Genomic DNA, 26,759 nt, shown 5'->3' on the forward strand with positions numbered 1-26,759 from the left:
TGCAACTTCAAATTTAAAAAAATTCATATTTGACCCTCTGTGGGATTAAAAAAATCTCTGCTTTTCGGGAATCCACTTCACAGGCTGAAAATACACGAGTTTCAAGCTGAAAACAAGGCTTAAACAAGGTTAGAATTGGTTTCAGGTTTTCATCTAAAACCAAGTTTCCAAAGCATGATTGCTTTCCAAAAAGCTATACATTTAGTAAAATAATACAGCGTTAAATATAACACGTTATTAGTGCTGTCAAACGATTAAAATATTTAATCGCGATTAATCGCATTAATGTCATAGTTAACTCGCAATTAATCGCACAAAAGTCATCCATTGTCGCCTGGCTTTGACTAGGGGGCGGAGAATTCGCATCAGCTGTGTGCTTGGCCACCAAGTGCTATTTCAGACTGGACGTGCTGCGATCGAACCATTTGGCGACTTTTTAAAAGTAAACTTTCCATTCAGAATATTATTGGCATCCATTTCGGCGTCTCACGCTTGCCATCCACTCAAAACATAACGTCTACTACTCTTAAACAAGTGTGTGCGGCGTGCCTGTTGTTTTGTTTCCGGTCTAGCTAGATCCGGTGTGGTGTTGTGTAGTTTTTCTAACGTCACTAGTTGTTGCAACAGCATGTGAAAAAAAACTACAAAGTGTGCTAGGCCAAAAAGAACGTTAATCTCGCGATAAAAAAATTGACGCTGTTAAAATGGGTTTGCGTTAACGCCGTTAATAACGCGTTTAACTGACAGCACTACACGTTATATTTAGGCCTTTGTGGCAAACAGTAGGTGTCACAGCACATACAGCACAGCCCTCCATTAATCCTCTATTGTTCTGCTGCCTTTAATTCATTTACATTAACAAGAGACTTAACACTCTTAATTATGGAATCTCCTTCCAGTGTTATTCTTAGCATCCATAAGCTTCACGTCTTCATTCACACATGAGCGACGCTGCTTGTGCTAATCAGCCTGCATGTTCCACACTACTACTACTACTACTACTACTACTACTACTACCAGGAGATGTATCTGAACCTGTATATTGTGTCGCTTGTGTCGAGTATATCATTGGTCTGACTGTGTACTATGGTTGGTTGCTGACTCTTACTGTGTTTCTTTCATGACATAAATAGTTGGGGTGCTCCCATGACTCTGTGTTTTAAATGAAACCCCCATTGTTCCCAGTTTAAGGACCTTTGTTGCATCTCTCCTTCGCTTTTGTTGCTTCTGTCTTCTGTCCCAATCTTATTAAGACAAAGAATGCACCCTGTAAAAATTGAATTAATTAATATATAAATAAGATAATTTGGGCATAAGATATTAAACAGAAAAGGAAAGGTACAGACATGTTGTTTCTAGAGGTACCACCCCAGTGATGACCTATTTTCTACCTTCAAATTCAAAAGAATTGAGCAATATTAAACATAGACTATTTGATTTAAGCAGTATCCTGGCTTTTTCATTTGAAAACTTGCATCAATTTTAGTGTTTTTCATGTTTTAACTTAAATTGTAAGTAAATCTGTACTAATTTTAAATCAGTATTATGATTGTTATTTAGAAATCCACAAGAACCAGTTGCACTGTTCAGAAAGCTACTGTGCGACTGATTGTAACCACATGTAACCCCCTTGAAATATGCATCCTTGGATGTCGCGTGTCACATTCACATTAATTTATGCATTATACAGCACCAGCTATAGCTGTGTTGCATTAGAGGGAATATAACTCGGTCCCTTGTGCAGTCTATCATCTAATTATATCATCATAAAGAATCAGTGCTTGTCATTTCCATTAGTTACTGTGGAAAGCTAATTAGCTGTGATTATACCAGTCCCTCCTATGGAGCGGGAGGGCAGGGGTGAGTGTGAAAAGGTGGAAGGCGGGTTGCTAACCTTTTCACAGAACAGACAGAGGCTCGGTGTAGCACAGTGGGAGAGGTGATTGCGATTGCGTGTGTGTGTATATGGCCGAGCAGACGGAGCAGTAATAGCATTAGCTGATGCTTGCCTGACCGCCTGCAGGACTGATAAGTTTGGTTAAGGACAGTAATTAAACCGTCTTCTTCTTTTATCTGTCTTGTCTCTCATAAACACACAGTGCTGTATACAAAGCAATGCACCCGAAAGGTCGGAAATTATGTGGATGGCTGCATTACTGCACGGACAAAGTCTATTAGCATGCGCCCCCCGTGGAGATGTTTGGGTGCAACACCTAATCTGGAGGGGGGATGTTTGGCTCCGGTCTGCTTCAGATCAGAAGGATAAAGCCTTGATCTGATTACAACATTAATTATACCCACAGCCATCAAAACATGATGAGGAGGAGAGGAGGCTGGGAGGGAGAGAGAGAGAGAGAGAGAGAGATCACGTAGAAGAGGAGGAAGAGGTGCTAAATGTAGATACAGACGAGGCAGAAGTGTGACAAACAGCCGAGGCCGAGACCGAGACGTGAACTCTTCCCAGACATTAGTCGTTACGTGGTGTAACCTTCCTGCAGCGAGTGTAAAAGCCTCCTGCTGGTTGCTGTAGGAAGTTGATCCTGTAATGAAAAGATCACAAGTTGGATCTCTGATGCAACAATTTTTGTCTTTTAGCTCAGTCATCGGAGTTTTATTGCCAAGCTAAGCTAAACTGTCTCCTGGCTGTAGCTTCATATTTAATGGACAGGTATGGTGGTGATATCGATCTCCTCGTCCAACTCTTGGCAAGAACGTAAACAATCGTATTTCCTAAAACGTCAACCTGTTCCTTTTTAAGAAAGAGCTGAAACTGGCTGCTACCTTGCAAAGAAAAACCAAAATGATTGAAACTGGTCTATCATATCCACTTTTAACTTTTCCAACTGTTCACTCGCATTAGTTTGAACCGTCTCCACCTCCTTGTCTTTCGTGACGCTAGCAGCCGACGTCTTAACAGCCTCTGACGGGGGAAGTTCATGCGGCTGCAACTTTTCTCTGCACTGTCCTTAAACGATTTCATCTTGTCATGAATCTTTGATCTGAAGTGGCCTCTCAGAGATCCCGAAACTGTTAGACGAGATCCTCTGTTGCTATTTCCAGTTCTGTGCCCGAAACTCTCCAGTATTGTATAAGTGCAGGTGTCAGACTGCAACAAATCCTCCGGAGACCCACTTTAAAGTTTTAAGATGAGGGATGTCCACCCTTCCTCACCTCCCTCTGTCTTAGTGTTTTTCCATCCTACCTTCGCCCCTCCGTCTCCCTTTTCATACTATTTTCGGAGTGGCGGCGAGTTCCACTTTTCCGAGCAGCGGAGCGGATTCCTCAGCGCGTTGGCATGACAACGTTCCCATGGCTCAACGACACACTTTTCGCTCCTCTCCTCTCCCCCGCCTTGTCGTCTTGTTAATTTTCTCCTTCCCTGTGTGTCCTCTGGTCCCAAAAAGTTCTTTAAGATGACTAAATTGAAGGCTGTAAATGGTCTCCAACGCCCTGAAGTACGGGAATTTTATGTGCAAATTCTTTTAGATATTATTATAACTGGCATGGAAAAGTATTTAAGTATTTAAAGTCAGCGATTTGCCGACATTCGATCATTTAGATCAATGCTAAATGAGGCCTGCTCAGACGCGTGTTACCTCTCAGTGTAACTGAAGTCTGGGTCAGACTACACAATGTCAACGTATAAATGCTGCAATCTGACAGACAGAGGTTGTTGGGAATGAAACTGACTATCAGGAACAAAAACTTGAGGCTTGTAGTGTGTTTTACTGCAGAAGACAACTGGTTCTGTATGTAAGTAGTCTCACAAGACCCCAACAGAAAGATTATCATGTCAGATTTTTTATCCAGAGCTTGCTTTATGACACAAATCATTGTGTGCCTGATTTAATAATTTGATTTAAAGTGTAACTAAAGCCTCTGATAGCTCCCTCCCTTCCCAGCAAAATTCAAAGAATGTAGCCAAGAAGTGCCCAGGAGAACCTTATAGCGGGCGTGGCACTGTGGCTACAGACTGCTGGTTGGTGATGAATGCTTCCACCACATACCTCACCTGCAATAGTAAAATTTAACTGTAGTAGCTGGATTATAACCAGTCAAGGGAGGTCCCCATGCATATTTATATCACAGTATGAAGAATTAATGTACTTATGCACCAAAATGTCAAGATTTGGACCTGAAGCAATCAACAACACAACTAAATACCCATATAACTAGAGGTTTGGGGGTTTAGTTATTCAGCATGTTCAGTGTGTTTTGCCTCCTCCCTTCTTCCAAAGGGCAGCGAATGCATTCAGTCAGCTAGAAGTTTTGAAAGAGACATTTAAAGCTCTCCAGAACTCTGAAGATGACTGGACAACATCCACACTGTTTTTTTTTTGTTCGTTATAATTTCCAAAATGTTTCAGGGGTCTGAAAAAATGACAGCTTTTTGTTTAACAGCTTTTGTTCAGACATTCACATATCTCTGTCTGAGGTCAAAATAAAATCTGTATTAGATCCAAGCGACCCATGTTGTACACTCAAGACAAGACTATTGGCATGAAAGTCATAAATTGTGCACAAATTAATAATCCGAGAGCACAAAGTACTTGAGTTTTTGTTGTTTTGTGTATTTTTCCACCATACCTCCCAGTCTCCGTCTGTACTGTTGGCTTTCCTGACCTGGAAATCTGCCCCTCGTACCCTGATCCATCTTTGTTTAACGATGATAGTGTACAACTTGTAGTCTGACCCGTGTCTCCGCCAAGTCCCCTTTTCTGGCATAGTGACCACCCGGAAAGACTGGGAAACATACTGTGTATTCTGGTTAAATCTGGTGTTTTAAAATAAGACAAAAAATTATAAAATAACATTAAATTAGCTGTTAAATTGCAGGAAACATTACAGAATAACAGGTATTTCTTCGAGTCCCCCTTTCATTCCTTTGTCTCCAGTCTTTGTATCAGGGGTGTAGCACACCGGGCTGATGCCACTTTGCCCTGGAGCTGACCTGAAACGGGCTGTGTGAGGAGAGTAAGTGCCTTTGGGTCAAAATGAAGTCGTGTGTGTGTGTTTGTGTCAGAGAGAGGGAACATCCACATCATTTCATGCATGGCCTGCATCCCTCACACACACACAATCCCTCCGTTATCTCGCAGTGGACACACATTCAGTCATCAGAAACGCCCTCGGATGGGGAATACCCAGTCCGTGTTAGACACCGGGGAGTCAGAGGAAGAGATATTCACCCTTACTGGTTTATTAATGAAACCAGGCAGAGATGGAGCGAGAAAATAAGCTGAAAAGCGAGGAAAAAAAGCGGGGAGGGGTCGGACAGATGAGACAAATAAGAGATGAAGAAGCAGCTATTGAGGCGGCTATGGAGGAGGAGGAGCAGCGTGTATGTATTATTTAAGAGCCACAGTGTTAGATTATTTACAACAGCTGGAGGGAGGGGGTGGATATTGGCTCACACACACACACACACACACATACACACACACACACACTGCGAAGCTCCGTCACACTCTTAAGGCGAGTCGGCGCAATCTGAGGTGGTTTGTGTAATTGAATGTCAGAAGCTATTAGAGGGAGGAAGAGCACGAGACCGCGAGAGAGAGAGAGACGTAAAGAGGACAATCTAGTCACTTTTTATTAAAGTTGGCATGTGTGGTTCAGTCTGAACAAACAAATTAAGGAGCACGTGAATACACACACACACACACACACACACACACACACACAGCCTTTTAGGTGTTAGCATGTCTAGCACGATCACACACACACATATTTTGGCAATACATGCAATGTTTTTGTTTACCTCCATTGTCTCAGCTTCCTTCCTCTCATCCCGGTTTTAAGTATTAATTGTGCCAATGATTAAATGAGAAGCGTGGGAGACGGTGAGAGAGTGGCTGACCTGGGAACACACATACCTCCCACATGCACATATGCACGCTTTTTCACACGCACGCGGCGAGAATATCACACATACTTTAATTGTTAGGCGCACAGACACGTGCCCCACACACACACACACACACACACACACACACACACACACACAAAATCGCGGCCCAAAAATAACAAGCGTGTCCCACATAGAGAGTTCACTCCAAACTGAGAAGAGCTGAGCAGTTTCCTCTCACGTGTTGGGCTCCGTTGGTAGCTCTCACTCGCTTTCAGCTTCTCTTTCTCACTTTCTCTTTCTGTTTCTGTCACAATAATTTGTTAACGTTACGAGCTACGGCTACAGTTAATGCTGAGTCTACATTTACCGCCTGTTTCTGGTCTGTAATCTGATAATCGGTTAGAATTTCTCCCAAGTAATCAGTGAAACAGCTGTATATGTGTATTTTTGTATATCTCTACCCAGCAGTTTCATTCTTCAGCGTAGGAATTGCAGAATTAAACCCAACCATTGCACGTTTGAACCTTAAAAGTACACAGTTTTAACCAAAAGAGTGCAGGTCAACTCAAAAGATGAACTCACCAAGAAGCAGATATCATAGGATACGAAAGTGAGCAGATTCTGGAGCTTTTAGAGGAAGATTAAAGATTAAATAAATTTGCTGGCCAACAATTATCTTTATCCTTTTGGCGTTCTGTTCAATTATCTCTATTTTAGAAACAGCTGTGCTTGCTGTTTGACTAGCTTCCCAGCCATTCTGTAACTCTGTCTGCTGTTTGGCTCTGGGTAGGTTAGTATAGTTACGTTTTCAGGTGGCCATAAAGCCGAAACAATGTGCTAAAAGTGGCTAAAAAGCGCCAGAGAGCTGCAGAGGTTGGTGTTAATTCTCCACGATTCTGATTCTGGAGGTCACAATTTGCTTCAGTGTTAAAATCTATATTGATAAATGTGGTTAAACACTGTACTTACATCTGCCTTCTTTCAATTTTTGTCAAATTTCTTTTGTTTCTGATAGCTGAGGCATTTCTTTCACCCGACACAAGGACACCGGGCTCACATCATGTGACATGCTGGATCTATATGTAGCCCTTCCCTTGTGGTCTGGCCACTCACACACTGACACAGTCCTTTCTCTTACATTCTCTTTCTCTTCTCACGCTGTCTGTCACTCCTTTTTTTTTTTTTAACCTCTCGTTCTTCCCATCTTTCTGTCATCGTCTGACCCTTCGCCGTTCCTCTCTTTGTCTCCCTCTCTCCGTCCCTCGTGGTTTCTCTGGCTGCGGTTGCGGCTCGTTAGCACCATTTAGAAACTTCTTTCCGGCTCATTTGGCTCTTGGCTCATCGCAGCCGCGTTGACATTAAGCGGTGTGATGAGCGACTGTGCCCCACGGCGGACATGACACCTCCATCTCCGTCAGGCCATCTTTCCTCAGCTTTCTCTCTTTCTTTCTCTCTTTCATGTCAGTGCAGAACTCAGCTGTTCATTTACTTATTTTCCCTAAAGGGAATTTAGCGTAGAGCACGTGAACAGATCAGAGCATCACTCAGAAACAGTTTTGAGTATCTCAGAGCATATTTAGAGTCATAAACGATACAGGTAGCAGTGATGGACAACTGAGCCTCACCATAAACCAATCTTCTCTCTTTCCTCTCTTTCGTTTCTTCAGGAGTAGACCAGAATGCCGTTGGTGAAGCGGAACATCGAGCCCAGGCACTTGTGCCGTGGGGCGTTGCCAGATGGGGTGACCAGTGAACTGGAGTGTGTTACCAACAGCACCCTGGCGGCCATCATCAAACAGCTGGGCAGTCTGAGTGAGTATCATGTGGATACGAGTGGCGTTTCTCTTCCATTCGTGCTCATACGGCGCAGTAGTTTCGTTACAATCATGTGTAATGAATTAATTTGTTAGACGAGAATGAGAAGTTCGTGTCTTATCTCGACTAATGCTCAAAGACAGCATTTAAAACTGTGTAATTTCAGAGATTTCAATTTGGTGCAGTGTAATCGCAGCAGTTTGTGCATTCGCCTGCGTGGGCGAAATAAGAAATACGTTTTTTTTTTTTTGTTAAGTTTAACTTTGGTGAACTTTGACCCGCAAATTTGCACCTAGCCATCCGGACAGTGGCGAGCTTTAAAGTAAAAAGATAGAAATAGCTAAGATGGTGAACATTGTACAATATTACGTGCTCATCATCTAAACAGAAAAAATATTTCACGTGATGCGCAGATTCATCTCGCTTCCCCACTTTCTGGTGTGACCAGGCCTTACGAGTCTACAGCCATGTTAGTGCTCACAATGTAATATTTACAACCTGTTAGGATGCCAACATTTGCTTCAGACTGACCAACAGTCCCATACCTAGAGCCGGGCTACTAGCATAGCTCAAAAGGAGAAAGAAACTCGTACAAAGCGTTGCCAGGCGGTCCTTCCAGGTAATCAAGGAGGTGCAATCACACCCACAACAGATTTCTCGAGACGCGTTTAAGTGCAAACAAGGCCACGTCTGCACATGCTAACTAGATGTATTCCAGCAGTTGTGTGCTGAGAGGAAGGAGTCGCCATTAGAGGAAGCTTGAAACACCTGACTGTTTAAAAAAAGGTGTATCTTTTATGAAATCTAGTAAACATGTTGCCGAAATGCTCACTGTGACTCAGCTGTTAACGTTGACAGTAAAAAAAACAACCTAATATGATGAGTCACTACTCTGCATGTCAGATGCATCATTATCAGTGTATCCGCTACCTTTTGTTCACCCTGCAGTTCATTCTGAAAAGCCACGCAGATATTTACAGCATAAGTTGCTGTTTTTCGAGGGCATAAACGTACAACAAAAAGAGATCATTCACTGGAAATATCGGGGAGAAGGGGAAAAAAAAAAAAAAGGGCTGTTCAGATTTGATTAACAGTCAGGGTCTAAATTAAATTCAGCGACAGCTCACTGAGAATGAGTGAGTGCTGTGCCTCTGCTCCATCTGTCATGTCGTGGGCTGAGAAATGAGACAGAAAGAGAGAGAAGAGAGGAGGGACATTGAGGGCGTGCAGCAGGTGTGTGTGTGTGTGTGTGTGTGTGTGTGTGTGTGTGTGTGTGTGTGTGTGTGTGTGTGTGTGTGTGTGTGTGTGTGTGTGTGTGTGCTTTTTATTTGGTTTAAAGGTGGCAGTGTTATTGAGGGAGGCTGCGTTTCTACAGTACATCTCAGTAAATGCATTTAAATATTTCGCCTCTCTCACTGCCGCACACAACACACGCATGCACACACACACTGACTCGCAGACAGAAACGTCCTTTTAAGTATTCAGTCCGACAGGTGCACGGCAGGAGGCAGCCTGTCCTGCTGAGACAGACGGAGGGAGGGGGGGGGAGAGGAAGGAACGGCAACAACTGACCTCTATCTGAGCGAATTCCTCTTCTCATCCATCTCCGGTTTTATCGGGCTATTTTTGGACAGTTTTTTTTTTTTTTATTCGGGGTGTAATTGTGGAAGAATTGTGGAAGACATAATAATAATATGTGTTGCCCACAAACCTTTATGTCTGCTGCCCCAGCTGCCCAAGAGAACAATTTCCAGAGTTATTTCCAAATAAAAAAGGCCATTATTTTGAACAGAGTGCTGTTGTATGACACTTTTTAAAGATATAAACCTGAATATGGCTGGAAGCACAAACAAACAGTCTTATTTGTTGGCCACTAACCCGACTGGGCCAGGAGGTTTGTTACACAGAACCACCTGGGAAAGTCCTCGCTGGAAACCGTTGGGAGGGGGAGATGTGAAGCGGAGCTCAGCTGGCGAATGTGAACGTGTAAATTCACTCTGTTAACTTTCCCGGGATGAAAGAACGTTATTACAACTACAATATCAAACCCAACTGTGTGTGTGTGTGTGTGTGTGTGTGTGTGTGTGTGTGTGTGTGTCTGTGTCTGTCTCTGTGTCCGTCCAGGTCGCCATGCAGAGGACATTTTCGGAGAGCTGTTTAATGAAGCCAACAGTTTCTACCTGAGGATGAGCAGCCTGCAGGAGAGAGTGGACCAGCTGGCCGTGAAAGTCACCCAGCTCGACTCCACTGTGGAGGAAGGTAGGGACGTATTTTTTTTGGTTGGATTGGGGGGTTTGCAAGCATGTCCGACCCCTGGAAAGAGTGGTCGTCAAAAAAGCCAGCAACTCCTGTGTCCTGCGAGGTAAAATGACAGTTTTTGTCAATGGAGTCTGGTGGCGTTGAACAGACTGGCTGTTTGTGGTTAAACAAAAAGGGATCTGACCCTTCAACAAAAAGGTCTGTCACTGTAGAGCTCCATAATGTTAACAGACTCTTATAATAACAGTCAGTGGCAAAAACAAACCCTTTTAGCGGACGTACTGTGACGTGCAAATTTTGCCCCCAACGATTACGTTGCAACCATTGTAGCACGTTTCTCGGAGGTGATCTACTGGACCCATTCCAAAACTTTTTGTACCTATTAGTCGTATAGACCCTGAAATATGTAAAAAAAAATAGGGTATTCTTTAATAGGGCATTATACAAAAATAAATGTACTTGGTTACATTCCACCACTGGTTTGACGGTATGAGCACACACTGTGCTCCAGTGGGATTTTCCATCGTTGTGTGTGTGTGTGTGTGTGTGTGTGTGTTCCCCTCAAACTAGCCTGCAGCATTTTAATGGCTCTGCTGATGATTTATTGATAAAACGTCTCTGCAACTGTGATATTACTCCGTGTGTGTGTGTGTGTGTGTGTGTGTGTGTGTGTGTGTGTAAACAACCTGTTCCCTTGTTTGAAGTCTATCTGCTTTATACTTATGTCACGATCTCCAAATCTGTGTGTTTCTATGCGTGTGTTTACGTACCATCACCAACACACTCACAGAGTTCTAAAAGGCTATTACACTGTGTGTGTCTGTGTCTGTGTCTGTGTCTGTCTGTCTGTGTGTGTGTGTGTGTGTGTGTGTGTGTGTGTGTGTGTGTAGAGTGGGAGTCTGAATCATTATCTCCATCATTAAGCTTTTTACTAACACTGAAGGTCAATTCTTCTAATGCAGTAATTGATAGGCCTACACACACACACACACACACACACACACACACACACACACACACACACACACACACCGGTCAGATGTGACTACGGTAGCCCCAGAAGCTCAAATGTGAGAAACCTACAATGGAGTGGTCTTTTCTCCTCTCTGTGTTACTTTGTCTTTAGTTATCCTTTCTTTTTCTCCTCTTTCTCTGATCTGATCTCTCTCTTCCTTCCTCTTTCTCCCTTCTATGTCCTTCCTTTTTTCTTCCCCTCTTTCCTTTCTCTTTACTCTCCACTGTTTGCCTTTCTCGTTTCTCTCCATCCCTCCATTCCTCCCTCTCCTTTCTCTTTATTTCCCAAACCATTTATCACTTTCTGTAACACCCTCTTCTTCTCTCCCTCCTTCCAGTGCACTGTTTTCTCTCTTTCTCTCCCCCCTTCTCTTAGCCTCCTCCCCCATTTCACTGTCTCCCTTTCTTCCTCCTGCTTCTGTTTCATTCCCTCCATGTTTTCCCTCTTCTTCCTGGTTATGTCTTGCTTTCTCTCTCACTCTTTCTGTCTATTTCTCCCCCTTTCTGTCTCTCCCCTTCCTCCCTCTCTCTCCCCGTGCTGATACTGCATAGTCATTCTGCAGCACGGCGGGCTCAGACAGAGAGCGTCAGATAGAGCAGCAGAGACGGGGGACGAAAAAGGAAAAGCTCAGCAGTCCTCTCTCTTATGCTCCTCTTCCTCTCCCACTCCTCCTCTTCCTCTCCCACTCCTCCTCCGCCTCCCCCGCTCACACTCTTTCATCTCCTGTCTCTTCCTCTGTCCATCTCTATGCAACTTCCTCCTACGCACAGGCAAATTCGTCTGTCTTTCATTTCACATTCACTCTGTCATCTGTTACTCGTCCTTCTCTCGCATCTCAGTCGCATCTTTTCTTTCTTCTTCCGTCTTTTTCATCTCTCGATCCCGTCTCCTCTTTCTTCCTTTTTACTCCAGACTGGCAGGCAAGTGACACTTTGGTATAAGAAAGAAAGAAAGAAAGAAAGAAAGAAAGGTGCAATAAAAGAAGGAGAAAGGAGGGAAGGAAGGGAAGAAATAGTCTAAGGAAGAAGAGAGGAAACCACTAGGGAGGTACAATGAAAGGTAGGGAGGAGAGGAGAAAGAAAACAACAAAGGAAGAATAAGGGAAGGAGAAGGAAAGGAAGAGACAATTTAAGGAAGAAGTAGGAAAGGGAGGAAGGGTCAGTGGAAAGATGAAGGAAGAAAACCTTCCTCTTTTCCACTGACCCTGATCCTTCTGACAATTAGAGAGAAAATATATGGGAGGGACAATGAAAGGAAAAAGGAGGAAAGAAGAAAGGAGGGAAGGGACAATGAATGAATAATGAAAGGAGAAAGAAAACAAGAATGGAAGAATAAGGGAAGGGGGAAATGGAAGGAGAATGGAGGAAGGAGGGGACATCTTATCAAGCCATGCCTGACTACGATTGCGTCCTAAAAAGCACATATGTATTTTTATTTTTATCTTCTGAAGTAATATACAGTAATTATACAGTATATTTATATCATACAGCATCTATATTTATATTATACAGTATATTTATATTATACAGTATATCTATATTATACAGTATATCTATATTATACAGTATATTTATATTATACTGTATGTTTAGTAGGTGCTCCATCAGCTAAGGTTCAATCCATAATTATGTTTCCATGTAAGTATTCTACACGTCTTGAGTTACATGAGTTTAATCTCTGCCAACTGCTGCTCAAAAATGCAAATAGATGTGAACTTAACACGAGTTCATGTGAGTGTACAGCCCGACAAAAGGCAGATTGTACATTGTGTTTCACTTTCACATGTAGAGAATCTCATTTTCACACTGTGTCCATGGGAAAGGAATGCTGCAGAGCAATATCACGCTATATTCGTCAAACCTCAAGGAACACAACTCTCTTTTTATTGACCTAATATTATTTATTATTAAGCCAATCCACATACTGTACATTCAGGTGACTGTTATTGTGGAAGTCAGGGCCACTGCAAACTCTTTATCGGCGCTAACAAACATATTTGTATGCATTTAAATGGGCAGAGAGGAATGTTACAATCAGAGACACAAGACGGGGAGTTAGAGGAGATGGAGAGATGAGTGAGTGTGTGTGTGTGTGTGTGTGTGTGTGTGTGTGTGTGTGTGTGTGTGTGTGTGTGTGTTTAAAAAAAAGAGAGAGAGAGGGAGAGCTTGAGGTCTCTTTGAAGATGTGTCTGAATGAAAGTTGCATTAGCTGCTAGTTTTGTGGATTATTCATTTGGCCGCAGGGACAGAAGCTTAGGAAGGAATGATCAAACACCGAGCAGACAGGAGGAGTGCTTTGACTGCAGAATCTCTGCACACACACACACACACACACACACACACACACACACACAATCGTTCTTTAGTTTTTGAGGAATAAGTCTTTGCAGAGGTTAAACTTAACACACACACACACTGTACATACAGTACAGGCAGTCAAGTAGATCACTGGTAGGAACATATGTCACATTGACATGCTTTGACCCTATTATACACTGGGCCAATGTACGCTGAACCTGCCTGTGTGTGTGTGTGTGTGTGTGTGTGTGTGTGTGTGTGTGTGTGTGTGTGTGTGTGTGTGTGTGTGTGTGCGCGTGTGTGTGTGTGTGTGCGCGCGCGTGTGTGTGTGTGTGCGCGTGTGTGTGTGCGTGTCTAGCCATCTGGTAGATCCTGGATAGCATTGCAGTACTGTAGCATTAAATCTCCTCTGGGGTTAAGGGATTAACACACATACACAGAGTATTTTCTCTCTCTCACTCTCCCTTTCACCCTCTCACTTTGTCTCACACTCACACACACACACACACACACATACTGACTCCTGTTATACGTACACAAATCGTATTATCACACCATCCTACACACTGCATAACGCACAAAGCATTTGGAGATTTTACCAGACACACAGCCTCTGTGTTGCTCCTGCAGTGTGTGTGTGTGTGTGTGTGTGTGTGTGTGTGTGTGTGTGTGTGTTAAGCCGGTGCAACAAGCTCTAAAACTAATCTGTCCCTGCTGTCCTATTATCACCTTCTATGTGTATGTGTGTGTGTGTCAGTGCATACAGTATGTAAGCTGTCTGTATCATGTGTTAGCCTATATGCATGTTACTGTAACCTCAACAGTTCTTTATATAATTATCTACAAATTGAAAAGTTACAGCCAGTGTTCTAATTTAACGTTTTTTTTCTGTTTAAACTTTTGTCACGTAGTATTTCATCTCCTGTATTTCTGCTCCCATAAGCAATTTCCTACATTCCCAGAATGCCTTTCAGCAAAATCCATAAACCCGTAAATCTCAGGGTCCAAGCCACGCAGACCAGTGTGACATTGAGGGTCATCTGTTCTGCTCCATCCCGCTCTGTATGACTCTAAATTATTATAATGAATGTTTCCCACCTCTCAAATTCAAATTCAATTTGCTTTATTGGCGATGGCGTTAATGCTGTACATATTGCCGAAACAAGCGTGTAGACATTAAAAAAGGGAAACGTTAATTTGAAAATACTGTCATAGAACATAGATTGCTGCTGTCTCACAGCTCTTTGAGTCCTCCCCTAGTAGGACTGGTAGTTTTGTCTTCATCTAATAAGACAAAAAAAACTTTTGTTAGTAATTTGAATTTATTAAAATATGCTTCTCTTCTCATTGCTGGGAAAGACGACAAATGCAATGCAGAGCTGTGTATGCTGAGTATTGCATTGGGAGACCTGGAGAAATTAATAATACAATACAGTAAAACAAGATTTTATATATTTCATCTACCTGCAGTAACACAATAACTGTTTCCTCTACTGTAAATCCAATGAAAATACCTCTTTTTGCTCTGAAAAATCTAAGTGCATTTTCCTTTTTACTGCTTGATTGTCCCTAATGTCGTTATAGAAACATCAAAACTCTCTAAATCACCCACTGAAGCTCAGCCTGCAACAAATATTGCTATAAAAATCTATGACAAATTGCCCAGTTTTCCCTGATTTAACTCATCTTTCAAGCTGGTGGCACAAAACTTTGAAGTTAAGTAGCCGTGCCCTGGCTGATTAATAGTGTTTCATCCATTAAACACACAAACAAGAGATCATGTTCTCCGCCTTCATTCCCACAAATCCTGACTCCATTAATGACCGCTAACTGAGACCTAACAGCTGTTTTGGGGGGGGATTATGTTGTCAGACACTGTAAATGATACACAGCAAATACTTCTTTTGGAGCCTAATTGTCAAGTTGTTGACAGTTTTTGTTTCCCCCTCCCCCCTCCAGTCTCCCTGCAGGATATTAACATGCGGAAGGCCTTTAAGAGTAGCACCATCCAGGACCAGCAGGTGGTGTCGAGGACCTCCGTCCCCAACCCCGTGGTGGAGATGTACCACCGCTGTGACAAACCTCCTCCACTCAACATCCTCAGCCCCTATAGGTCGGTAACTTAGCCTAACTGTGTTTAAGAATCTATTTAGCTTGCAGAGTCTTGCAAAATATGTGTAAAACTCTTATTTGTAGAGATTTAGGGGAGCACATGTAGCATTTTATCGTAAGTCATAGTAAGTTCTAGATGTTTATTTTCTACCTTCCAGGAAGGGATCACACAGGTATTTTGATTAACTTCAACAGTTTGGACTGTTATTGTAATATCTTGTTGTCGTATCTTGGTTAAACCTCTGAGTTGATCATATTTTACTACTAATATAGCAGAAAATACCCATTTAGCCTAGAATGTGGACAGGAAAGCTCAACAATATGCTTCAAGAAACACTCAGCAGGGCAAAAGGCTCGCTAGGTGAGGGGGCAGTTCAGCTCTCTAGTGCTCCCTCTTTATTTTAGGTTTTTTCTCATGTGGCTTCATAAATCATCTTTTGAATCCCAACAAACCTCCCTGTTATTAAAAATACATTTTTATAATTTTTGTATTGCTCATCCTGCTCCACCCCCCCCCCCTCCCTCAAATCCCCTCCTACCTCCTTTGCAACACGTGTATCCAAACATTATTTATGCCTTTTTATTTACTCTTCCACCCACTTTTCCTCCGTGCAGGGACGACAAGAAGGACGCACTGAAGTTCTACACCGACCCCTCGTACTTCTTCAACCTGTGGAAGGAGAAGATGCTGCAGGCCACCGAGGACAAACGCAAGGAGAAGAGACGGCAGAAGGTACGGATGTGTATTAGTGTGTGTGTGTTTGTGTGTGCTGGTCAGTGGAGTTCATTTGTACGTGAATGTGTGTTTGTGAGTGCAAGTTGGTGGACGTTGGCGTGCTCATATGTGTGTCTTTGTGCGTATTCTGTGGGCCCGATGTGAGAGGGAGCGTGACAGAACAGTAAAATAAACTCCTCATCTGCTTTAATTTGCTAATCTTTTTTTTTTTCCTGCCTAGTTGTGTCTTATTTTAATGATGTTATCTCATTTTATGCATTCCTATCTTACTGTACTCACCATTTAGCTTTGCTTTGTTCCATAATTGGTTATTGATACAGCAGCAGTTGGGCAGGCTCATTATCCAGAGACAAATAAATGGCCTAAGGGGAATACAGCTCTAAACTGTTTATAATGTTACGCCATATTCACACAAATGAAATGAGTCATTGGTTATTTTGATGTGCTACAGCAGGAGGAGCACAGGGGTAAATGATGGCTGAATTCCATTTAGCTGCTCAATTTTAGTCCTCGTATTGTTCATGTTGGCTCACGCTGTTATGATTTACATGCTCACATGATTTATATGCTGTGTTTATATTGTATACATATATAAAATATACTTTTATGTAGCTCTGTAATATGGAAATATATAATTAGGGACCTTTAGAGTTTTCAAATATACAGTTTGGAAAGCAGAGGTAATATTTTGAATGTTCATTTACATTTCTACATGCAATGAGAGGCATGGGATCAGTGGGTAAACAGTATTGTTTTTTTATATATTTAAACTAGGGCTTTGTATTGGCAAGAATCTGGCGATACCATACATATCACGATACAGGGGTTACGATTCAATATATTGTGATAAACTGCAATACTGTCAGCAGTGTGAGTAAACAAAGGTTTCCTTTTTTTATGCAACCAGAACATCATAGTCCTCACTTTACGTTTGCAATACAAAATCAATACAGTGTTTCTGAGAATCGATACAGTATCACAATACAAAATATCGCAATACTGTATTTTCCGATGTTTTCTTAATTTAAACCGAATTCCATGTTTTTTTAGTTCAGGTTAAGTTTTCTCTCCTGGAATTTAGAGCAATCTGAATGGTGGATAATAGACACTGTATTCTTTGGGTACTAAAGGATACAGATAATGTACAGAGTGGGCGACATTGATCTCCAGGAGCAGCGGGGGGTTTGACTAATCAGCAGGGACTCAGTTGGCACCCTTGTGAGTTAATCCAGCCATGGATATTTGTTCAATTCAAGGGGGGAAAATGATCATTTTGACAGTTCTGTCTTTTCCATTTAGTTCTCTGTAAAGCTCTTTTGTGTGTTCACGTCGAAGACCAACATAATTGGCGTAGAGGTTTAAATATTTCAGAGCTCTGTTTCAGTGGTATTCCCCTTTGATTCAATGCCACTTCAAAGTGCCACACTTGTTTCCATCAGATCATTTCTGAAAACGCCTGAACGACTGCTGCTGTATGTGTTTGCTGCACTTTGTCAATATTTCTGTTCAATTTAATGCTGCTCACATTTTTCTGTTCCCTCCCTTCAACCTGGAAAGTTGGCAGAATAAAATCGCTTCAGAAACAAAGTAGTTTTCACTCTCAGAAATAACAGGTTTGAATACGAGGAGACGCTCAGCCGCAGGAGGAGTTGTCAACCTTTCTCTACACACTTTCTCTTCCTCCTTCCTTTTTCTAATTATCTATAGAGTCACCTTGCCTTCCAAGACACACACCCCACCCTATCACTTCCACCTCCACCTCCACCTCCACGTCCACCTCCTCCTCTTCCGCCTCTGCTCAGTCTAACGCACCAGCTTGTCTTTCTCCCATGTTTCCATAGGGCTGTCCGGCCCACCCTGACAGGCCCCACTCCAGACAGGCCCCACCCAGGAGCCCCCTGTCCATCTCTGTAAGACAACCCCCGACCCCTACCCTGCCCCCCTTTTCTTGCCCCCCCCCCTGACTTTACCCCTGCACACCCCACTAACACACAATACACACTCACCTATTATAGGGGATGTACGAACTCAGGTAAGACACACAAGACGCATGCATAGAGAAACACAAAAGACAAGCAAGTGGTTGTATTTCTGTAATATTAAAAGACACAGTCACACACACACACACACACACACACACACACCTTCCCTTCTGTTTGTGTCTGTGTTTGTCACGTTGCGTTAGCTTGCCACCTCACCCTCTCTCTAACCCTCTGTGTTTGGTTTGGTTCCTGTCTTGTGTTCCCAGAGGTTTTTGGCTCTGTTGTCCATCGTCCTTTCAGTGTTTGTTGGTGTGTGTGTAATAGTGACTGGGTGGTGAGTAGACTAGTGCGTGTATGTGTGTGTGGTTGGTGAATTTACCCCATGGTGAAGGAGCTGGTGATGGGGTCCTGTTCTCTTCCTCTTCCCGAGAGGAATCAGTAATCGATGATTAAGATTCTCTCCACTCTTCTATCTTATCTGTCCTCCTCTGTTTCGGTTCTAGGAGCAGCAGAAGCAGGTTGAGGACCCGGGCAGAGAGGTGAAGAAGGTCAGTGAGGTTTTATACACGGTTATCATTATCAAACTGGCAATAGGGATTCATATTTTTCCCTGAATATGAGACATTTTCTGTCCTGGGAACAGAGGCACACTATCCCAGCAATCCTGGGAAGTGCACTTGTTTTTAAAGGACCAGTGTGTGAGATTTAGTGACATCTAGTGGTGAAGTTGCAGACTGCAATTAATAAATACTGCTCACATCAGTAGTATATGACGACCTGGGAATGAGAACGGGTTTGTTTGGTTTGTCCGTTGTGGGTTACTGTAGAAACATAATGGCTCAACATAGCGGACTCCATGGAAGCGACCCGGGATGTTTGTAGATAAAAACGTCATTCTTATGACAACATACCTATGGATATTATTCAGTTTCTGCCAATAGATTCTCCTAAATGTTACACACTGGTCCTTTAAGGTTGAACACTGGTCAAATTACAAGTAACCCTAAATGGAGAGAGAATTATGCATAAACCTCAGTGTATTATTTGGTCATATTAATAATCATTTAGGCAAAAGAACGGCTTTTATGCTAATTCGCATTTGAATGAATATAATATAAACTCTGCAGGCTTGAACTTCTCTATAGCTGCGAATATTATGAAATGCCAAGTTAATTACCTGTGACCTGTCTGCTGAAAACAGCTTAATGGAAGTGATGTTTGACAATGCTTTGTGTTGCCTAAACAAATTAAATTAATTGCATTTAAAGACATTCTATTAAGCTGAGTGTAATAATTTAGAGGCTGGCTTTAGGATAGTTAATAGAGACCATTAAGGAATAAAAAGTAAACTAAGTCTAACAGTTACATTATAACAATGAACTAAAGTTAATTTGGACTTATATTTAATTCACCACTGCTGTACTCACTGGTGCTACACATTAGCTAATGGCTGAATTGAGAGAATCGCAAAGGGGTTGAAGAAGATGTGACACAGATATTAAGAGAGCGGACAGTGAACTCCGTGAACTCTGCTTTTTATGAGTAAAAATTGAACTTGAACACTTTTATTACTCTAAAACCATCTTCAATAAAAGTATATTAAAGCAATTTACTAAAGTAAAGACATTGAGATACTCTCCAATGCCCATTTACACTGTCCCTAATGGGGTGTTGGAGAGGTACAGCTGGGGTAATTATCCAGACCACAGCTAGTGAATACTGAAGTGACAGTAACAGATGTACTGTAGTCCTCTCAGTCTAAGCTTTAACAACACCATAACTTTCACTCACTGTTCTTCCACCTTTATTGAAGGTGCGTAAGGCTCGTAACCGGCGCCAGGAGTGGAACGTCCTGGCCTACGACAAAGAGTTCAGACCAGACCCCAGGCTCACCCCCTCCCCTTACCATGGCATGTCCTCTGAAGGCTCCCTGTCCCCTGATAGCAGGTACACACACACACACACAAACAGTCACATTGTCCCTATATGTGTGAGGTTTTCCTCAAGGGTCCTGTTGCCTTGTCACAATCTAACCTGACAACACATAAACGTCATTGTTTTTTATGTGGAGTCGTCTCTCCTCAGGGGAACAGGGATGACAATACTTGAGTGAGAATACGTGTTCACACAATTGGGTCAGAGTGTTAAGTATTGGTGTTTGAGGGTGAGGTTTTCTGCACTGAGATGATATACAAACTGTAATTTTACAAACTGACACACTGTCAGTATTCTCCTCAGCTTTATAAAGCTATAAATAGTGTTGCTATGCTATAAATAGCAAATAGTGGTGCAGCTTTTTTTTACACAAGCACTCAAAGTCTAAGAATTACACACATTTAAGCTCATACTTGTAAACCGAGAGGCCTATCTGCTGTATTATTTAAAGCTCTGTGCTGCCCTCTTCTGGAGAAAGTGATTCTGAGCATATGAATTTATATTTCATGTGGATTTTACGCTTTCACACTTTAAGTCTTTCTAAGAAAAGATCAAACTTTGAGGAGAATTTGGATCACTGCTGCTGAAGTGCAAATATTAACTTACTTAATAAAAGTTGTCACAGCTGTTATTTCTGTTTTTTTTATTAGTATTTGTTTCTACATTTAACCATGTCCTCACCTTCCTTCCAACAGGTCAATGGCGTCCGACTCCTACCCTGCCAGCCCCAACCACCCCTCCACCCAGGCCCCCAGCGCCGTCCACCCCACCGACCTCCACGCCAGGGACCACCTCAGCGCCGCGGCCCAGACTCAGTCACTGGATCGGGGCCTCAGGCCGGCAAACCAGCCCCCGGGAACCGGAGGGCCACCGGCGGCAGGGCGACACGCGGCCTCCCTGGGCAGAGCCCCATCAGGACACGGGGTCCAGGGTGGTGGAGATCCAACGGTTAACGGGCCGAGGCAGCAGTCGGTTAAGGAATACCGGGCTGGGCACGGGTAGGTTTACTCATTTAGATGAGGTTTTATTTTTGTGATTAAGTATCTTTTTCTACAATCTTTTGTGTTGATTCTGGTTAAAATCTGAGAGCAACCAGTGTCCTGATGGTGTTGGAAGAAGCTGGAAGAATTCATAAAATGTCAAAATAACTGAATGTTAAGCAGTATTTCAAGCCCAGACTCTTGGCTTTTACCTTTTTGTACTCTTAATAGCTAAATGACTGCAGTGAAACATGATGTTTAAACTGTAAAGGCCAAGTTAATGTCAACTGCCTGCCGCTTCGAATCTTAAAATGGAGTCAACTCACCTTTTCAAAATGTCCCTTCATGACTTTTCCTAGGCCTGAGGCCCATAAAAACCAGTGACGTGAGACCAATGAAGTCCCACATTTACTCTTAATCACATATTCGAAATAAACTATATTAACCTGATGCACTTTTTCTCCTTCTCCCCCTCTAGCGGCCAGCCCTCCACCATCCCAGAGTACTATATCCCACCCGCCCCTCCCCCTCCTCCCCCAACCATCCCCTCCGCCCAGACAGCCTTCGACTCCACCACCGCCCCGCCCTCCGCCGCCGCCTCCGCTGTCCCGCCCATCTCCTCTACCCTCTCCCGTCCCTACTCCCCTTCCCCTCCTCCTCCCCCGGCCAACTACGTGCCCTCCCCAGCCCACCCCCCGTCAGGTGCGCCCCCCGCCGCTCCTCCACCTCCTCCGCCTGGAGTCCCCTCAGGCCTCCAAGCTCACCCATCGCCACCGCACGCCGCCTTGGGACAGTCGGCTGTGGATGCGGCGCCCGCGTCGAGGAAGTCCACCATGCTGGGGATGATCCCGATGAGCGACGCCCGCTCCGACCTGCTGGCCGCCATACGTAGAGGTATGTGTGTAGTTAATGTTTTAAACAGTTTATATTTAACACTCTATATAAATAGATATATTTATTTGTATTAAATACTTATTATTACATATACTGTATATGTTCTGAGTTGAGTGATAAAAATTGAGTTTATACCACATATATTTGTTTTTTTTATTGTTTGGTTTTTTGTTTTTGTTTTTAATTCAGTTTATTTTCAGTTAGTTACTCATTTTAGTTGAGATTTTATTGTTTAAAAATGTTGACTAAAGACTAAAACCAAAGATATTGCCTGTGTATTTCTATTTTAGTACACAATATTGTTTCAAATAATTTTCAAAACTAGTTTTAATTTAGTTTAAGTTCACTTTAATAACCTTGGTATAGGCACATGTGTAAGTATACGTCTTGTTATAATTTAAAAAAATGTAATTATTGACAAATTTGGGTGTCCTCAAATACCCAAAGGTTCTTTATTTTCACTGACTTAAGGTGAGTTTACTTTCCCTTTAAGTAAAGTAATAAAAGTAACAGAAGTAACCTTATAAAGCTTTACCAAAGAAATTTGAGGGGTTTAAAACTCTATAAAACATCATGCATGACACCTGACTGCCGTTGTTGAGCTTCTGCCGGTCGTTGATGCCCCTGCTCACTCCCTCCGTCCCTCCTTCCCTCCCCACCACATCCTCCCTTCCTCCCCTCCTCCCCTCCAGGCATCCAGCTGAGGAAGGTGCAGGAGCAGAGGGAGCAGGAGGCGAAGAGGGAGCCCGTCGGCAACGATGTGGCCACCATCCTCTCGCGCCGCATCGCCGTGGAGTACAGCGAGTCCGATGACGACTCCGAGCTCGACGAGAACGAGTGGTCTGACTAAATATGTAAAAAAAAAAAAAAGAAAAGAAGAGCGTGAAAGAGACGGGGGCTCGGTGGGTGGTAATGACCGGGAATAGGAGGTTGGAGGGGGGGGGGGGCATTGAGACACTGAGGTGGAAGTGAAGGGGTGTTTTAAAAATAAAAATATTAATCATACATACATTCACACACACACACTTGCAGCCTCCCTGAACGTTTAGCACTTCTGCGGCAACAGGTTGGAAGTTCCAGTTTGCTTGGTTGCCCCTGACAACGCCTATCCTTGAACTGAAACCCTAGGGGGTCTGTGCGTGTAACCACCCAGGGCCAATCACATTCGCACCATTTCAACACCCTCCCGCCCCCGTCTGCTCATTTTTAACCACTAACACTCAGCTGTGAAAAGCAATCGCGCCCGTTTCCACCCCACCTTACATATTTGAGTGATAATAATTAGCAATATTACGAGCTCTCAAACTTGTAGGTAGGTGGACCCCCGGTGAGTACGGGGGAGGTAATGTGTTTACAAAACACATGGTATAGCACAAGAAAAACTAATTATAGTGCAATCTTAACTTATCTGCCAAATGTCGAGAAGGAATTTATGAAAACACGTCATCAGGGAAAGAATAGCTCCTTAAGAGGATCACTCCGCCTCGCCAGGACGTGCCTGTTTCATGAAACATGCGCACTCTCCTTAAGAGACTACACTGCCGGTGTGAGAGTTTTGCTCATTGGTCACCAACATGAGTCGATAGAATCAGCACAATTATTATGTCTGTGTAAAGGACAGTACAGTTGAATATATAGCCTGCTTTTGGTTTGTGAAAGATGTAATGATTTAGATTCTATTTAAAGAAATGAATTTACAATAAGACACAGAATGAATATATTTGGGATAAAATCCTCCAGAATTGCTCAAAGATCCAATCTGTATTTTGTACTTTGATGAAAAATCCTTAATTTGGTGATTCTCTACTGCTAACAGTTCAAAATTCAGACCAGTTTTACGGCTATAACTGATGTGACATTAATAATTTAGGTGTGATTGTTAGTCAGTTTAATACAAGACCTATAAATCAATTGAACCCTAATAGCAAGTTACTATTTTGTCTTTTAAATTTTCGGGACAGTGACTGTGTTTACAACATTCTGTACGTCTTGTATTTTGCATTAACTTTTTCATTTAATCATTTGTTGAAATTAACTCATTGAGATAAACATGACATCCGTGAACCAGGTAACATATAATGTAAAGAAATATATATGTGTATATATATATATATATATATATATATATAAATATATAATATATATATATATATTAAGAAAAACAATTACAAGAGTAATATTTGAAAATCTTTTACAAGAAATGAAAGATTTGAAATCTAACTTAATCTATTTGTGAGGACTATTGTATTTAAAAACCTTTTTTTTTTTCCCCCAATTTGTTGGAAAAAAGCATTATGTTAAATGTCCTGTAACTTGGCATTATAATTACCGAACATACACCGGGAGGATCTACAGGGAAAAAGCGATGCTGGTTCTCTTTTGGTAAATCAATCAGAAGGCCGAACTCTCATAAAGCCAGTGTAGTCGAACTCTCACCTTTTTAAACATTTCAACATACAATACTTCTCCCACTGAAACTGTGACGAAAGACGCCACCCCGCCCAGGTTTACACCGATTTGGGAAAACAAGCGCCACCGGCTCTTGTTGAAGCTTAGTGACGACTCATCATTTCTGCCTCCATATCACAGCATTGAACAGGAAAAAGCAAGAGAGCGAGCTTACGCCATTATTTTGGTATGGTTTTTTTTTATTTTTTACTTTGGGTCTTTTTGTAGTCAATCATAACATGAAGCCTAACATTTCAGCCAGTGACTGTGTGCTGTGGTATTGGTCTTATTATAAACGCTTCTACACTTAACCACACTGGAGCCGCACTCACAAAGCTTGTCATCCTGACCCAGGGTCAAAGGTCGCGTCCGCTCCTTCATATGACCTCTCAGCCGACCGCTGGGTCAGCACTGCTGTCTGTGGAGGCTTTGTGAACGCAGCCCCCTGGACTATAAATACATACGTGTAAGAGACTTGCAACAGTAATCTACAGTATATTATCTATCTCTTTTCAATATAGGTTTGGCTAATCCTCAGTATGAGCTGATTGGACTGTAGTGTTTTTATAATGTGGTTTTTCCTTTTAAAATGTGCTGCAGTGAGTTGTTCACTTTGGTTTATTTTAGGGTTTTTTCTACTCAAGGCCAGGATTGAGGTTAGCGGACAAAACAAGAGAAGCCAGTTAAAGTTTTTTTATTGTTTCTACCAGATGCACCTGTTGTTAATCTAATCTCGAGCCAAAGGACCAGCTTAAAAACAGGATTCAAACAGCATTCAATGCTCGATTTGTGTGTTTCTTAATAACAATATGTGTTTGTTTCAGTTTCCTGTCCAGAGTAACCTGATTTTTAAAGATTTTGAAGGTCTTTTTTTGATTTTTGCATTCTGGGAAGCATAGTACTTCTCATCGATTTTAAAATTTTGCCCCGACGAGGCACAGTTTCCTCCTTTTTTAATGTTAAAGATATTCACTGATACCGTTTAATTTCTGGACTTTAGCGATAGTTTCTATTTCTCCATTTATGTTATCTAGAGAGAATTGGATCTGGGCAAAACATGCACTCGGAGCGGTTTCTGATATTCTGGGAACTCGGTCCCACTAAAAAGCTCAGTTGCACTGTTTACCTTCAACTCACTTATAAAGTGAATATTAGCACTTAATCAGAAAAGCAACAAACAGACTACACTGTGTAGTTAGGACCAGCTTCACATTGAAATAATAAGGAAAATCCTGATAAAACAAGCTATATGTAGTCTTGATGTCTATAAAAACATCACAATGTAGACCTAGACATTTAAATGTCTTTTGCAAATCACCAAAATCTGTGTTTATTATTAAATCTAATAGATGAAAATGACGAAACTAAACCACCTGAGAGATCAGGTGTCCGTCATATATCTGAGACTGTTTTGACTGCGTAGTTGTTGCACAGGTTACCGTATTGGTTTATTATAGAAAAAAACAAGTGATAGGGCTCAGAAGAAGTTCTTTTGTTGTATATAGATACCACGTGATAGTCGAGGAAACGGCTCACTCAATAGCTGCACTCTGCTGGAGAATACAAATTACAGCTGGATCAAGGACTGGACGACGGATGGACTGTCGATGGGTTCTCGGTTGTCCTCCCCGATTGTTTGGTGCAGCATTTAACCAACTACGGCAAAACCTACATTTACTGACATTATTATAACAAAAAAAAGCACATTGAACAGCTAGAATATGGATCTGCCATAGACCTGGGGCCAAATTTAACTCAAAAAGAGCCATAGATGCATTGACTGATACGTGGAAGGCATTTACAGATCCGCAGCACTTCGTGACCTTTTCAGCGTCGTAGAATGTAAATCTGTGACTGTAAAATCTCGTCTTGTTGGATGTGCTGGTTCCAGATTGGAAATACTGACCCACAATTACCAAATACGTGAGACTGAATACATCAAAAGTCTTTTCAGCAAAGCCACCAAAGGCCGAGATTTCAAATCAATCGTACCTTGTGTTATCTATGGCTACTGGCTTGTGAGAATACTTCATTATGTGTTGAAAATGTGAGAAATGAATCATGTTGTATAGACTTTTGGTAAGGCAGCCTGTAAAGTAAAATACATTTGGGGTTATATAACATAGACAATGAAACAAAATAAAACTGTGTATTGCACACTAAAACCAACTGTAAGCAAGTATGCATGTAACTATAGACAATAAATGGTGAACAAAATTGTTATCCTGTGTTTTTTTACATTTAATATATTAGTCATAAATCATCATGTGCATAACATAGACTTAAGGTTGTGATGTTAACATTTGCAAACCACTGAATCATAATTTCCTTTCTTTTAGGTTGTTAATAGTTATATAGTCTGTGACACATCTCAGCACTTTAAAGCTTAGATAAGTGTTTGTATGTCGTCGACATACGTGTGACACTTTTTCGTA

General features: G+C 42.1%; 1 protein-coding gene across 2 annotated transcripts in view; it reads left to right on the forward strand.

Annotated features, from left to right (window-relative positions):
• The window catches only part of zgc:109889 (uncharacterized protein LOC553542 homolog), a 36,356-nt gene extending 12,366 nt beyond the window's left edge, over window positions 1–23,990 (forward strand). Inside the window, exons 2-11 of one of the 2 annotated variants that reach the window (XM_051400463.1) lie at window positions 7,519–7,663; window positions 9,791–9,925; window positions 15,197–15,350; window positions 15,965–16,082; window positions 17,927–17,995; window positions 18,571–18,615; window positions 19,881–20,014; window positions 20,698–21,000; window positions 21,461–21,876; window positions 22,569–23,990. In XM_051400463.1, coding sequence (XP_051256423.1) covers window positions 7,531–7,663; window positions 9,791–9,925; window positions 15,197–15,350; window positions 15,965–16,082; window positions 17,927–17,995; window positions 18,571–18,615; window positions 19,881–20,014; window positions 20,698–21,000; window positions 21,461–21,876; window positions 22,569–22,726 — 1,665 coding nt within the window. In that variant the 5' untranslated portion in view covers window positions 7,519–7,530 and the 3' untranslated portion in view covers window positions 22,727–23,990. The remainder of the gene's footprint in view (window positions 1–7,518; window positions 7,664–9,790; window positions 9,926–15,196; window positions 15,351–15,964; window positions 16,083–17,926; window positions 17,996–18,570; window positions 18,616–19,880; window positions 20,015–20,697; window positions 21,001–21,460; window positions 21,877–22,568) is intronic. The other variant, XM_051400464.1, reaches the window with a different exon arrangement.
• Window positions 23,991–26,759: the final 2,769 nt, after the last annotated feature.

Source organism: Dicentrarchus labrax, unplaced genomic scaffold (genome assembly GCF_905237075.1).
Source record: "Dicentrarchus labrax unplaced genomic scaffold, dlabrax2021, whole genome shotgun sequence".
Classification (NCBI taxonomy): domain Eukaryota; kingdom Metazoa; phylum Chordata; class Actinopteri; family Moronidae; genus Dicentrarchus; species Dicentrarchus labrax.